This window comes from Lagenorhynchus albirostris, chromosome 10 (genome assembly GCF_949774975.1).
Source record: "Lagenorhynchus albirostris chromosome 10, mLagAlb1.1, whole genome shotgun sequence".
Lineage (NCBI taxonomy): Eukaryota > Metazoa > Chordata > Mammalia > Artiodactyla > Delphinidae > Lagenorhynchus > Lagenorhynchus albirostris.
In genome coordinates, this window is record NC_083104.1 from 42,497,141 (window position 1) to 42,512,927 (window position 15,787).

Here is a 15,787-nt window from a genome sequence, read left to right on the forward strand (position 1 = left end):
AGCATATGCTGGGTCTCTACCTGCTGGGGAGCCGTAGTCCTGGTACATTCATTTTGGGGCATTCGTGAGTTTGTTTATAGATCACAGCTCATGTGTCACCCAGGGAGACCAGGCCCAAAAGGCCCAAGTCACACACTCCCTGCAAGAGGTGCTGGTTTAGGCTGTTGCCCCCTTACCAGGGATCAACCATTCTTGTCTGCATGAGCCTAAAGTGGGTATCACTGCTGCCTCCGCAAACCTCCAGCTTAAGAACTCTGCCTTCAGGACGCCTTTATATCCACACAGAGCTCAAAATTGCGTCCTACCAGGAAAAAGAAACCCCACTGGCTCCTCCTGAACCTGAGGGTCCAGACCCTCAGCCTTTCTTGTGCATCAGATTCGTTTGGAATATTTTCTCCTCTTCAGACCCAGAGCTGACACTCCTGGATGTTTACTTAACTGCTGAGGAGGTTCATCTGGTGGGCAGGCCAGGCTCCATCTGGAACATTTTTACGAGCTTGCTGAGGAGGTTGAGTAGAGACCAAGAGTGCTCTTCTGGGAACACGCCACCACAGGGGAAAATCATCATCCTGTGGGCTCTCTTTTTTTTTTTAATTAAAAAAAATTTTTTGATTGAAGTATGGTTGATGTACAATATTATATGTTACAATATATGATTGAAAAATTTTAAAGGTTATACTCCATTTATAATTATTATAAAATATTGGCTATATTCCCTGTGTTGTACAATATATCCTTGTAGCTTATTTTATACAGAACAGTTTGTACCTTTAATAACTTACTCCTATATCGCCCCACATCTTTTCCCTCTCCCCACTGGTAACCACTAATTTGTTCTCTATATCTGTGAGTCTGCTTCTTTTTTGTTATATTTACTGGGTTTTTGTATTTTTTAGATTCCACATAGAGGTGATATCATACAGTATTTGTCTTTCTCTGTCTGACTTATTTCACTTAGCATAATACCCATCCATGTTGTTGCAAATGGCAAAAGTTCTTTTTTATGGCTCAGTAATATTCCATTGTGTATATATACCACATCTTCTTTATCCATTCACCTGTTGACGTACATTTAGGTTGCTTCTATGTCTTGGCTATTGTAAATAGCACTGCTTTGAACCTTGCGGTAACTTTTTTTTTTTTTTTTTTGCGGTACGCGGGCCTCTCACTGTTGTGGCCTCTCCCGTTGCGGAGCACAGGCTCCGGACGCGCAGGCTCAGCGGCCATGGCTCACGGGCCCAGCCGCTCCGCGGCATGTGGGATCTTCCCAGACCGGGGCACGAACCCGTGTCCCCTGCATCAGCAGGCAGACTCTCAACCACTGCGCCACCAGGGAAGCCCTGCGGTAACTTTTTGAATCAATGTTTTTGTTTCTTTCAGATATATATCCAGGAGTGGAATTGGTGGGTCATATGGTAGTTATACTTTTAGTTTTTTGAGAAACCTCCATACTGTTTTCCACAGTGGTTTCACCAATTTACATTCCCACCAACAGTGCACAAGTGTTCCCTTTTCTCCACATCCTTGTTAACATTTGTTATTTGTATTGTTTTCGATGATAGCCAGTCTTACAGGTGATATTGTAGTTTTGATTTGCATTTCTCTGATGATTAGTGATGTTGAGCATATTTTCACGTGCCTGTTGGTCATCTGCCTGTCCTCTTTGGAGATCTGTTTATTCAGGTCTTCTGCCCATTTTTTAAGCAGCTTGTTTGTTTGTTTGTTGCTATTGAGTTGTATGAGCTGTTTATATATTTTGAATATTAACCCTTCATTGGTCATATAATTTGCAAATATTTTCTCCCATTCTGTAGATCGTCTTTGTTTTGTCGATGGTTTCCTTCGGTATGCAAAAGCGTTTAAGGTTAATTAGGTCTCACTTGTTTATTTTTGCTTTTATTTCCTTTGCTCTAGGAGACAGATAGTGATTTGATAGGGATTCCGTTGAATCTGTAGATTGTCTGGGGTAGTGTGGTCATTTTAACAATATTAATTCTTCCAGTATAAGAACATGATACATCTTTCCATCTGTGTTGTCCCGTGGGCTCTTTTGCTTCATTTCCCTCTGCAGCTTTTCTCTGCCTTTGAGTGAGGATTTGCAGTAGAATTGAAAATGCATTGAGCAGAGAGAACACACCAGTTCTCATCCTGGTTCTGAGGCACAACCAGGAGGATGAGCTTCGGCCGCTGTCACAGCCTCTCAGAACCCCTGTCTTCCCCTATGACGAGCGTTAGTACTAACACCCGCCTCCTCTCGGGGTGGTTGTAAGGACCCACAGTCACGGCTTTGAGTGAGCTCAGTCAGTGCAGACCCAGCCAGTTTGTCATTTCTGGGTGTCCCCTCTGCAGCCTGGTCTGCCAAGTGGCCACATCCCAGCACCCCTGCAGTCATGGTTAGAATGCCTCTCTCAACAGGCTGCAAATGATCACCCAAGAAGGGAACCCAGAATACCCAAAGCAAGTCACTCAGCTGGCCATTGCCGCTCCCGCTAAGGAGGGAGGCCTGGTGAGGGGCCGGACCGTGAATAGCACAGCATCCTGTGCCCCAGACCCACGTGAGGTTCCCTCAAGAGTTGTGTCAATAAGGTCCATTTTCTGAAGCAGCTTTTTTGTTCTGATTATAAAAGTCACATCTGCTTCTTGGTGAAAATTTGGAACATGTGGGAAGTCTACAGAAATAAATCAAATCTAAAATCCCATCCCCAGGACTTCCCTGGTGGTGCAGTGGTTAAGAACCTGCCTGCCAATGCAAGGAACACAGGTTCGAGCCCTGGTCCGGGAAGATCCCTCATGCCATGGAGCAACTAAGCCCCTGCACCATAACTACTGAGCCTGCGCTCTAGAGCCTATGTGCTGCAACTGCTGAGCCCACGTGCTGCAACTACTGAAGCCCGGGCGCCTAGAGCCCATGCTTCGCAACAAGAGAAGCCACTGCAATGAGAAGCCCGCACGCTGCAATGAAGAGTAGCCCCCACTTGCTGCAACTAGAGAAAGCCCGCACGCAGCAACAAAGACCCAACTCAGCTGATTAATTAATTAATTTTAAAAAAATAAAATAAAATCCCATCCCCAAACCCCAGGTTCCACAATGATGTCAGATGCAACTTTGCTTTCTTCCCTTGTCACCACGTGGACAGGACTTTCCAGTGTATGTAAAACTGTATTGATACCACTTTTTTTTTTAATTTTATTGAAGTATAGTTGACTTACAATGATGTGTTAATTTATGCTGTTCAGCAAAGTGATTCAGTTATACATGTATATATATATATTCTTTTTCACATTCTTTTCCATTGTGGTTTATCACAGGATATTGAATATAGTTCCCTGTGCTATACAATAGGACTTTGTTGTTTATCCATTCTATATATAATAGTTTGCATCTACTAATCCCAAACTCCCAATCCTTCCCTCTCCCACCTCCCCTCCCGCTTGTCAACCACAAGTCTGTTCTCTGTGTCTGTGAGTCTGTTTCTGTTTCTTAGATATGTTCATGTGTGTTATAGTTTAGTCTCCACATTTAAGTGATACTATATGGTATTTGTCTAGGTCCATCCATGTAGCTGCAAATGGCATTATTTCATTCTTTTATATGACTGAGTAGTATTCCATTGTGTGTTTGTGTGTGTGTGTGTATATCTCCCCACCACATCTTCTTTATCCATTCATCTGTCGATGGACATTTAGGTTGTTTCCATGTCTTGGCTATTGTAAATAGTGCTTCTTTGAATATAGGGGTGCATGTACCTTTTCAAATTATAATTTTGTCTGGGTATATGCCCAGGAGTGGGATTGCTGGATCATATGGCAACTCCATTTTTAGTTCTTTGAGGAACCTGCATACTGTTTTCCATAGCAGCCATTGGTATGTTTTCCATACCAATTTACATTCCCACCAGCAGTGTTAAGAGGATTCCCTTTTCTCCACACTCTCTCCAGCATTTATTATTTGTAGACTTTTTGATGATGTCCATTCTGACCAGTGTGAAGTGGTACCTCACTGCAGTTTTTATTTTCATTTTTCTAATAATTAGCGATGATGAGCATCCTTTCATGTGCCTACTGGCCATCTATATGTCTTCTTTGGAGGAATGTCTGTTTAGGCCTTCTGCCAATTTTTGGATTGGGTTATTTGTTTTTTGTTGTTGAGTTGTATGAGCTGTTTGTATATTTTGAAAATTAGGCCCTTGTCGTTGATGCCACTTTCAATAACTGCATAGTGTTGTGCTTTATAGAATAATTTACTTAGCCATCATTATTGGACATTTTGATTGTTTCCAACTTCTCATTATTAATCCGTGTTCAAGACTGTATTGCATAAATTGTGTCTCAGATTTTTCTTAGCTTTTTATTGAGAAATAATTTCAGACTTAACCAAAAAAAAAAAATTAGTAAAAATAGTACAAAGAGCTCCCATATGCCTTTCAATCAGTCTTTCCAAGTGTAAACATTTTATAAAACCATAACACAAATATAAAAACCTGGAAATTTACTGATACAATACCATTAACCAATCTATATACTTTATTCAGAGTTCTCCAGTTGTCCCACTAGTATCGTTCTCTGTTCCAGGATGCCACATTGCATCCTTTGTCCTGTGTCTTTAGTTCCTCCTCAGTCTTTCTCTGTCTTTCATGAACCTGATCCTCTTTCTAGTTGAGGTTAAATTCACATCACATAAAAGCAACCATTTTAAAGTGTGTGGTTCAGTGGCATTTAGTACATTCATAATATTGTACAACCACCACTTCTGTCTGGTTCCAAAACAATTTCATCAGACTTTGATCCTGTTAAAGATTATTATCCTGTTGAAGATATTCTGTGGAATATCCTGACATCTGCATTTGTCTGAAGTTTTCACATAATTAGATTGAGATTATGCCTTTTGGGCAGGAAAACCAGTGAAGTGATGTTCTGTCCTTCTTGGGGCACCGTATCGGAGGGCACGTGATGTTGATACATTTCATTATTGGTGATGTTAACTTCAATTGGTTAAAGTTATATCTGCGAAGTTTCCTTACTGTAAAGGTACTGTTTTACCCTCGGTAATTAGGAAGTATCTTATGAGGAGATACTTTGAGATCAGGTTCTTTAACCTACCATTTTTCCAAAAGCCAAGAAACTTAAACCTCTGAGATGGTGTGGGAAGAAAGAGTGGTGGAGAGGAACTGGCCCAGGTGTGGCCAGATCTCAGTCTGTACGTGTATCTCAGTTTCTCCTTCTGCACAACAGAAAGAATTATGCTGGTTATGTAAGGATCTTGTGTGGAAAAGAAGAGAAAACCTAGAACTAGGTACTCAGAGGTCATTCCGAGGTGGAAAGTGCTGTCAGTGAGCAGTACCTGTGCCTGGGAAGCCCACGACAAATCTCCTTGGCTTCCAGAAGAGATGGAGGAGGCAGAGCCCCAGTGGGGGTAAAGCCTCTGCAGAGGGTGTGGTGGGCCTGGAGAGCTGGCCTGGCTGTGCCTTTAACTCCTTTGGCTTCTCCCCCTTCCCAACACCCTCTTCTGTGGCCTGGCGCAGCCGACACCCAGAGGCAGGTGAGTGGGCAGCTCGGGAGAGGCCACTGGGCATGTCTACTGCATGTGCAGTTTCGACGCCAGCCTTTGCCCCCTCGCAGCAGCCCCGTGCACCCTCCAGCTGCCCGCTGCATGTTGGCACTCGCTGTGCACACCTCTGCTTCCTCACCTCACGCTTCGTGTGTCTCCTGCTGTCCCCCTTAACTGCATCATCCTCCTTCGTGCTGGGTTTGCTGCGCCTGCTGTAGGGGGAGTGGCCCAGGATACTTGGGGAGGGGTTGTCTTTCTGGGTGGTCTCCGGACAGATGGCCCAGCTCATGCCTGCAGAGGCCTGAGATGTTACTCCTTGGCCCTTAGCCACTGGGCAGCCTGGTCACTGCGCAGCAGCTGGCCGGGCACCCTTGCTCCTGTGGAAGGAAAGGAGGGCAGTTGGTGGGAAACACAGGCCCTGCTTGCTGTGCTGCTCCGAGCCCCTCCCCACCCTCTGGGAACCCCTGGCTCTGGGCCTTGGTGCTCTGCTGTGCCGGGACCTGGGGTGTGTTAGATGGCACACGGCTGTCCCACGCTGACCCTCTTTATCCCATTGTCCCTCCAGGGCATTGAGCGCCTCAAACGAAAGCACCAGCCCAGGGAACGCACAAGCAGCTGGAAGTCAGTCAAAGAGACCTTTGGTGGGGACTTTTCCCTGAACTGGTTCAACCCCTTCTCCGGACTGCGTCATCCAAAGCCTCTCAGTGACAGTGGCTGGGTGCGACAGGTGGCATCGCTGTCAGACACTGAGAACACAGAAACAACAGAGGAGCACTCAGAGCAGAGGAAGGACGAGGACTCTGTGGAGGTGATAGATGAATGATACTGTGGGGAGAGGGCCAGGCACCAGGCAGCCGCATCATCCTACGTGCCGGCATCATCGCCACAGGGCTCCTGCGCACCACTCACTCCCCTGCACCCACTGCTCCCTTCACACCACCCCCTTGGCCTTGCCGTCCTCTGACCCCTCCTCCCTCTCCCCACGTTGGACCAGGTCAGGGATGGGGGTGGACTAGGGGTGACAGAGGAAGATGAGAAACTTGCTCTGAGCTCATCTGCCCATGAGGGATTGTCAGGAACCATTCTCCGAGGCTGGGCGCCCTTCACAGCCTGTGCACCCTCACCCAGCAAAGGAGGCTCTGAATAGGGCAGCCTGGGGGCAGAAAAGAACTGGCCTGTGTCCTTTCTTGGGATGTCTGTCTTCTCTTGAGAAGGTTGGGGCCCAGGCTCCTGGCTTTTGAGAACTAAGGTTGTGTGGTGGTGATGGAAGAACAGAGCAGGGCTGGCCTTGGGAACCTGGGGTGGGACACTGGCATCAGGAGAGATGGACCTGGAAAGGCTGAAAGGATTCTGGTCACTCCCCCAAAAGGGCTTCCCCCTGGTGCCTGCCTAAACTAGAAGAAAGGCATGGCGGCCTCAGCTACCTTCAGGGCTCAGGCTTGGTTTGGGAGAAGACTCCAACAGCAGGCTATACACACACACGCGGGACATGCCGAGGTTGGAAGCAAGCCTGAGTTATGACAGTAACACCCAAACTTAGCTCCCGTTCTATAGATACTAGAATCCCTGAGTCAGCTCGGAGGTGTCCTGCCTTGTGGCTAAAAATCGGTCCGTTCCCACTGGAGGGTCGGGAGGAAGAACCTGTTTAGAGCTACCGGAACTCTGACCTCCCCTATGAGAACTGCATTTAACTGTCCGTCCTGGAGAGAGTCTAACCACCCACATGGGCAGAACTGACCAGAAATCTGGCCTGAATGTTTTAGGCCAGTTCTCCCAAGACAGTGCCCATCGTGTCTCTCTGAAAGGATGGGTGGTGGCCAGGGCCTGCAGACTGAAACAGCCCCCCGCCACACACACACACACACACACACACACACACACACACACACACACACACACACACACACACACACACACACACACACACACACACACACACACACACACACTCACACACACACACACACTCACACACACACACTACCAGAGAGGGCATCTCTGGTGGGTCCCTGTGCTGCTGCCCACAGCTCTGCTTCCAGGCCAGCCCTATGGGGCCACCAGCACTGGTGAGATGAGGTGGTGGGCAGGGCAGACGTGGGGCACCCCTTGGGATGTCTTCTTTACCCCAAAGGTCAGGAAGGGGCACCCTTGTTTAACACCCTTCTTTTCCTGGGTCTGGTCCAAGTCAGGACTCCTCTGGCTGGCCTGCCCCCTCTGCACCCCGAGGTGGAGGCCCACAGGGTCACAAAGGCAGCTTTATTCCTGGGGATCAGGGAATGAATGGGAGGTACAGAGGGATGGATCTTACCTCCTTGGCCATGAGAGAGGAACTGAAGCAACAGGATCAGCAAATTCACAGACCACATCTAGGGCCACATCCAAGATGGTTCCCAAGGAAAGGCATTCCTGAAAAGGGGACCTGGGGTCCAGCAGCATGTCCGGGGAGCACAGGGCTGGCTGTCCTCACCGCGTGTGAGCTGGGAGTGCTCAGCAGGGTAAGGGCCTGGGATGGGCCTGCCTGGTATGAGGGGTAGGGGTGCTCTCCGATCACTCCCAACGCTGCCTGGAGGAGGGGGATGTTTCAGGTGTTAGAGTGAGAGTGAAATGTCTGGATGGGACCAGGTGAGGAGGCTGTGGCTTCCTTGGAGAAGGTTCAGGGGCTGTATGGAGGGAGCAGGTATGCAGGCTCCCTCACCAGGAGAGGTGGGGCTGTTCACCATCTTCCTCCCTCCCTCCCTCATCCCCCCACCCCCGCATTGGCCCCCTTGAAGGTTCCTGATTTTAACTTACCAACACCATCAGTCATCAAGTAGGAGGGACCACTGGGTCATCCGCCACCACCAAGGGGCTGGGGCTCCTTCCACGTGGAAGACTGGACATGCCTACTACACTACAGGTGCCTCGAAGGCTCACCAACCATGGGGAAGCGTAGGGGCTGTGAAGTTGGGTTTCACGTGCCATAGTTTCAAGTTGCCTGAAGTTGTCGAAAGTCAAAGGTGAACAGACAGCACTTGGCCCTCAGTCCTGCTTCTGGTTTGGCAGGCAGGCCCAGGCCCAGGCCCGGTGTGTGCAGAGATCCGAGGGAAAGGCCCCGTCTACCTGCTCTTCCTCAGGTAGGCCCCCCTCAGGGAAGCAAGAGGGGTGGGATTTCAGGCAGGAGGAGGAGCGGAGAGAATACATTTCCAGCAGGCCCAGACCAGTTCTGGCAGAAGACTCTACTTGGCTAGTGCTTCCAGGGCTGATGCACTCTGGGGCTGAAGAGGTGGTCCCTCCTCACGGGGCAAGTGGGCAGCAGCTTCTGATAGCCTGTGTCTCCAGGGAGAGACTCTGTGGCTGTGGACGCCTTTGGTTCTGACTGCAGATAGTGGTGGCCCTGCTCTTCGAGGCCATGACTCAAGGCAGGGAGGTGAGGTTCTGTGGCCCAGGCTGGGGGTTTCTAGCTGTCAACAGGCTACCCTGTGATTCCACACGACCTGGCCTAGTGGGTCCTGCTGCCTGTGATTTGTGTTGGCCTTTGAACGCTTTCACCCAGCTGGCTCTTGAATCTGCCCTCCTATGAGTAATCAAATCTAATCATCTGAAATCTAATGAGTAATAAAATCTAATTATCTGAAAGCTAATCCCAAAGCAGGAAATGCTGAAACGCTCAACCAAGGCTTAGAGCCAGTCAGAGCTGCTGCCTCTTTCCAAGGCATCAGGCAAAGGCTAGTTGTGATGAGAACAGTCTTCTCAGCATGAACCTCCTTCACCTGATTGGAACTAAACTTGATAAATTTCTCAAGTCCAGCTATTGTTGGGATGCCTTTTATTTGGAATCTAATGGTCTCACCTGGCTTCACCGTCGTGGAAGATTCAGACACACAGACATGCATTCAGCTGAGGATGTTGCAGGAGAGGGGAAGTAAGTTGTGTGAGAAACCAAGAGTCCCAACCTCAGCTCAGCCTCTTTGAAGGGTCCTGGCCATTGCTGGACACAGCACGTAGGCATCCATGCTGGGTGCTGTGAGAAGCACCTAGGGAGCTTTTGATGAATACTGATGATTAAACCCATGCTGGAGAGTCAGATGCAGCCTGTCAGGGTTGGAACAGGGCACCAGGGCGGGGCAGGAGTGCCAGTAGCATCTCAGCTGTTGGCAGCACTGTTTATAAACTGACAAGCTAAGGACAAGTTTAACCTCTGACTTGCTGTGTCTGATCCACAGAGTGATTTTTACAACTTGAATTAATTGCCGCATTTTAAGACCCAGGAGCTTTACATTGTAGAAGAACACACACACTCCTCTAGCTTATTCTGAAAGGTCAGAAGATCTGGAAGTGCAGGGCCCACGTTCCTACACAGTCTCAGTTAGATGAGCTGAGTGGCAGCACCCACTCCTGTTTACCACGGTCCTTCCTGTTCCTGTTTGTCCACAACACCCCACTGTCCCCATTGTTACCGCCAACTGGTCTAGCCAGTTTGAGTCTGTGCCCCCTGGGTCTATAGGCTTCCTCTTCACCCACCATCACCCTGGGGGAAGACAAAGGGCCAGAAACAAGCATGACCTCTGGAGCCAGACAGACCTGGGTCCTCTTAGGCACTCAGGCCATTCTCTGTCCATTTTCCTCTTGCTGTTTGGCCCATTTGACTTTCACGGATGTGCCATGCGGTGAACAGGTGTTATTATCCCCATTTTATAGATGAGGAAACTGAGGTTCAGTTTCTGAGGCTAGCTAAAGGCCAGTCCCCTGGCTAGTTAGAATAAACTGGCCCCAGTATGGCACTTACCTGATCTGGGACACAGCTCTGATGCTTTAGATGACTCCACCGCCCCTTTGGGCCTCAGTATTCTCCGATGTAAAGCAAGGTGGTTAAACCAGCTTCCAGGGGCTCTTCCAGCTCTGACATTTCACAAACCCTCCTAGGAATCCTGCCCGCGTTTACAGATGTTCTTGCTCCATGCGTATTAGCAACAGTTGTTTCATATGAAATCCAAGAGGAACATCTGTTTTATGATGGATCACAGAAAACGTATCATCTAGCCTCTCACTACTAAAATGTGCTCTGGGGGCCACACTACTGGCAACACTGGCATCACCTGGGAGCCCTGTTAGAGACACAGATTCTGAGCCTCCAACCCCACCTGCTGAATCAGAATACACATTTTAACAATATTCCCCCAGTTAATTTGTCTGTATCTTAAGGTCTAAGGAAAACAGTAGTTTACTGGTTTTTCCTTGGAATATTCAGACACCCTATAAGAAACAGACCGTCAGAAACCTTCGTTCAGGAACAAAGCATTAGAGTTTGGTCAAGTCCTTTGCTAGATCTATCAGCGTATCAAAATCAATAGTTTCCATATAGTCCAGCAAGCAAGTACAAAATATAATGAAAAATATTTCATTCACAAAAGCTATAAATACATCTTGCAAGTAATCCAACTAGGAATGTGCAAATTGTGTATGAACAATAAAACTTTTCTAAATGTAACAAAGAAGACCTGAATAAATGGAACAGTATCCCACATGCCTAGATGGGAAGACTCAGTGTAGTCACTTGGCATGATTCTCCCCCCGATAACTTGGTAAATTCAATGCAGTGCCAATCTCAATCCCAACAGCTTTTAAAAGTTCTATGGACAAGAAAAACAGTGGTGAGGAGCATTTGCCTACTACGTATCAATATGTACTATAGAACTACAATACTTTAGATGGTATGACATTGCAGTAGGAGAAGATAAATAAGCAAATTAAAGAGTCCAGAGACCCAGATGTATGAAAGCAGCATTTCAAAACACTAGGAAATGATAGATTATTTGAGAAAGTTGGAGCTCTATCTACATCACTCCACACGCTAAAAAATTAAATTCCAGGTGCCTAATAGTATAAAGCCAAAAGTTTTAGAAAAAGCATAGAAAACATATTCTTGGGGTGACATGAAACCCAGTATCCCTAAAGGAAGGAATTAACAAATTTGGCTACATTAAAATGGCAAAGTTCTAGTGGTGAAAGGCATTTAGAGGTTAAAAAAAGACTGTGAAATGATTTGCAGCAATAACACTTTTCTGTATAAAGACTACACACAATACGAACAAATTAATGACTCAAAATAGGTAAAGGATATGAACAAGCAATTCACAGGAGATAGTTAATTAACATAAAAATATTCAGCCTCACAAATAGAAATGCAAATTAAAACAACAGTGAAATTATTCAACCATTTATATCGGCAAAAATCAAAAAGATCTGTCGGTGGAGAATAAATCAATGCAATCTCTTCCCAAAGCAATTTGGCATTAGCAAAATGTATCTATATTTTGACCCTATAACCCCCTACTGTGAATTCACATCTCAGAAATACCTGCACACATGAGCAAAGATCTATGTCCTGGAGAGATTTTCTGCACTGTTTGTAAGAACAGCTTAAGTGGACTCACCCTTGGTCAATGGTCTACAGCAGGGAGACGCCCAGGCTTTCCACAGAGGACTTGGTGTCTGTCAAAGGGATGTGCGGGGCATTTTAGAAGATGTAAGTGCCGATAAGTGGCTGGCCAATTCTGCCTGTGTCAGGCAGCTGTGTTGGGGTGGGGATGAGAAGAGGGGGAGAAGGTGTGTGAGTCAGGTACATGTTTTCATGGTAAGTTAAAGCAGAGAAATAGAACCAAAATGATGCGTTATATCAAGCCAGGAAAATGTGTGTGTGTGTGTGTGTCTGTCTGTCTGAAGGCTTTAGGGCAGAATCTGTTCCATGCCTTTCTTTAGCTTCTGGTGTTGCCAGCCATCATGTATATGTATAAATAACCTGACATCCTGAGCTTTGTCAGACTCTCTTTTAAGGAACTCAAGACATGTTATCCCATGCCAACCAGAGTTCAAGCCTGACCTGTATCTTGGCCTCTTTTCAGCCCTAAGCGGGATCCCTCTTCACCAAACTAAGGACCGTCCTGCACCACCCAGCCCCATCTGCAGCCTGTGGTTCTCAGATGCCCCATCTAGCAAGACAGACAGTTGCAAGGGCTTCCCCAGAAAGGCCCTTTAAACAAGGGACATTTGTGAGGGAGGATTCCCATAGATGCCCTTCCAGAGCTCCAGGGTTAATACACAGGCTCCCGCCCACCACACCAGGGCTCCCTTCCATACCCTTGGATATCATACCTCCTCACAGACAAGACCCCAAATCCCAAAAGGGGCCTGTCAGTCAAGTTGCCTCTCAGCAGCCCAGAGAAAGAAGCAGAACTGAAGCTAAGCTCTGTTCTTCCCTCAGAGTGCCCCTACCTCTAATCTGGCCAGAGCACCTGACACTGGTGTAACCACTTCCCCCACCTGGCCCTAGATGAGCCCTCTTCCTCGGACCCACACCTCAGGCCTGGTGCCCCTCCTCCACCCAGGGATCCCCTGGGCTTACATCATGTTTTGCATTTTTCAGGCTTCACCTCACTTGTAACATTCATCCAAATATCTAGCTCTTCCGAAACAGTTCCCACTCCCCACCAACACCCTGTGCTTTCTCCATGCCTTTGGCAACGCAGATATATTAGCTAAAACCTCTTAATTCCTGAAATACCGTCAGAGCCAATTAAAAGGCAGGCCAGCCAGGCAAAGCTAGAACGCCTGTTAAAAAGCACCTCAGGGCTTCCCCGGTGGCGCAGTGGTTGAGAATTTGCCTGCTAATGCAGGGGACACGGGTTCGAGCCCTGGTCTGGGAAGATCCCACATGCCGCAGAGCAACTAGGCCCGTGAGCCACAACTACTGAGCCTGTGTGTCTGGAGCCTGTGCTCCGCAACAAGAGAGGCTGCCGTAGTGAAGAGGCCCGCGCGCTGCGATGAAGAGTGGCCCCCGCTTGCCGCAACTAGAGAAAGCCCTCGTACAGAAACAAAGACCCAACACAGCCAAAAATAAATATAAAAATAAATGAATAAAAATAAAAGATTACCAAAAAAAAAAGGCACCTCAAACATCCCTGGAACCATGACTGCCTGGAGAGAGGTGCGTTTTCCCAGACTTCTCTCAGGAGGTGGAAGAAATACTCTGCTAAGCCACTTGGGTGAGGGTGGCAAGTGGGATGTGCAGGGCATTTCAGAAGATGTAAGTGCCGATAAGTGGCTGGCCAATTCTGCCAGCGGTAATGAAAGCGGTAATGAAATTAGCGGTAATGAAAGACCGCTAACTGCCTTCCAGGAGGGTGGGCCCCTGTAACTTTTGCATCTTTAGAATTTTGTACAATGTGCAAGTAATTACTTATTCCAAAAATTAAAATGTTAAGAATTTAGTTGACCAAAAATGTAAAAAAAAAACTGTTTGATCCATCACTTCTCCAGAAATAATTATTTGGAAAAGCAAGGTGTCATTTTTCTTAGGAATACAATTGACCTAAAGAATAAGCCAACCAGGGGCCCCTCCAGGATTCTTAGGGCCCCACCCGCAAGCCAAGGCCAAACTCCAGCCAGGAGACCCTTCTGCCTGCAGGTGGCTAACCTCTACAGGGAGCTCAGGGTACTGGAAAGATGCAAACTCCTGAGAGGCGGTCGTTTCCTTGGACTCTAGAATTCCTGCAATTATGAAACTTTTGATGATTGGTTCATCATCAAACATAGGCTGCCCATGTAGGTATTGGAGTCCAAGGGCAGAGTCTCTTCAGGTGCTGCCAAAGAGCTAGAGAGGAGGAGTGTGGTCATTTATTATAGTCCCCCCGATCATCAAGCACAGAATTAGATGAAATCTAGACGGATGGAACTGGGTTATTTTGGGTAAGTCTCTTCCTGTCTTTGGAAAACAAGAAGTTGGGCTCAAGGTGGAATAATAATTGGCTGCATTCTCCAGGCTCCCATCCTGAGTCCATGGAGACATCACAGTTGTTTTGGGGGCTTTCCGCCCATTCTCAACTGCCCTGGGTACCCACAACCCATTGACTAGATTAGGCATTTGAGATAAAATCTTTGCCATCATAAAAGACGACTTCTAATGACACTTCCAGCACCCCTAATTTCTGAGTCTGATAGACCCCAGGCTCCTGGACTAGTAGTCTATTTGGCCCCCGTTCTCTGTGCCTAGATTCCGTGTAACTACCAGGTGGTAGGTACTTAATAAACGTTTGTTTGTGTTTACTCATATGCACAAGTTTATTAGTGTATGGACATAGTCCACAGAGAAGAGGGGCATCTCAGATAGTGGGGACTCTGATCCCTCTTCTTGCCCATGGTTCCAGTACCTTGACCTTGCCTCTGCGTTCCAGTGAGGCTGGGAGGCTTCAATGTGTCAAAGTGGGGCTAGTCAATTACCATTCTGTGAATCACCGCTTGGCCTTGGCCCCTGTGGCAGCTCAGAAAGAGCAGCAAATTGTGCCCTGTTGGATATGAAGGAGGAGTTTTCCAGGGACAGGGGAAGGAGGAGGGAATCCAAGGCAAAGGGAAAAGCAGGCACAAAAGCATGGAGGCACGACTGGCTGTGGCGGCCTTAAGAACTGCTGAGATGCAGACATGTGGGTGACTCAGGCACGGTGAGTGGGGGAGGGAAGGAGGCAGCAAGGGAGCAGCTGGAGAGGGGGCTGGGCCACAGCGAAGTCACTGGGAGTCACAGAACAGCTCTGGAGAGCATCCGGCCACTGCCACGAGTAATGGAGGACAGCAATGAAGGTGCTATGTGCGTGGGGAGGAGGGGCCAGCTGGACACGACCCTTCTCTCCCCTAGCCTCGTGGCTAAGAAGGCCCTCTCTCCTGCAGGGGATGTGAAAGGAGACCTCCTGGGGCCGGCAGTCAGGCTCAGGAGAGCTGAGAGGGCTCTCAGACAGCCAGGGGAGCCCCGGGGAACTGGGGCAGGTGAGCATCGCACTTGAAGCTATGCACGGGGAGAGGGTGCAGGCAGCAAACAGACTGTTTTGAACTAGGAATTAGATTCACGTGGTGTAAGATACAAAAAAGCCACAGGACCAAAAGGCAGAAGAGGTAACATGAGGGGGTGGGAGCAACCTCTGGGCCAGTTTCCTTTCCTAATAAGTAAAATAAAACTAGGCCCCCAAATTGAGGTCAAGCCTTTCTCCTTGGGACCAAGAGAATGGACAGATGCTCCTGAATTTGAAGAGCACCAGCCTGCGTGAAGTCAGGAAGGAACCACGCAGGCAGAGAGCAGTCAAGCCCCAGGTCTGGAAGCAGCGGGAGGAGTTTCAACTCCCCCTCCAGGAATTGCAGTTCACCCTGGTTGCTCTTACTCCAAAAACTTAGGAAAGGAAAAAAAGTAGGAAAGAATTAAGATTCCACACCTGGCAG

The 15,787-nt window shown here is 47.9% G+C and overlaps 1 protein-coding gene and 1 long non-coding RNA gene across 4 annotated transcripts in view; one reads left to right on the forward strand and one right to left on the reverse strand.

The window, feature by feature from the left end:
• ZDHHC3 (zinc finger DHHC-type palmitoyltransferase 3) overlaps window positions 1–7,367 on the forward strand; it is a 54,361-nt gene extending 46,994 nt beyond the window's left edge. For all 3 annotated transcript variants that reach the window (XM_060162186.1, XM_060162185.1, XM_060162187.1), the window contains exon 7: window positions 6,114–7,367. In XM_060162186.1, coding sequence (XP_060018169.1) covers window positions 6,114–6,371 — 258 coding nt within the window. In that variant the 3' untranslated portion in view covers window positions 6,372–7,367. The remainder of the gene's footprint in view (window positions 1–6,113) is intronic.
• On the reverse strand, window positions 4,351–10,265 carry LOC132527098 (uncharacterized). Its single transcript, XR_009542855.1, has 4 exons — window positions 7,857–10,265; window positions 6,185–6,844; window positions 5,688–5,925; window positions 4,351–5,218 (listed from the first exon to the last, which is right to left on the reverse strand). It is a non-coding gene; the product is annotated as an uncharacterized LOC132527098 (long non-coding RNA).
• Between the last annotated feature and the right edge of the window lie 5,522 nt (window positions 10,266–15,787).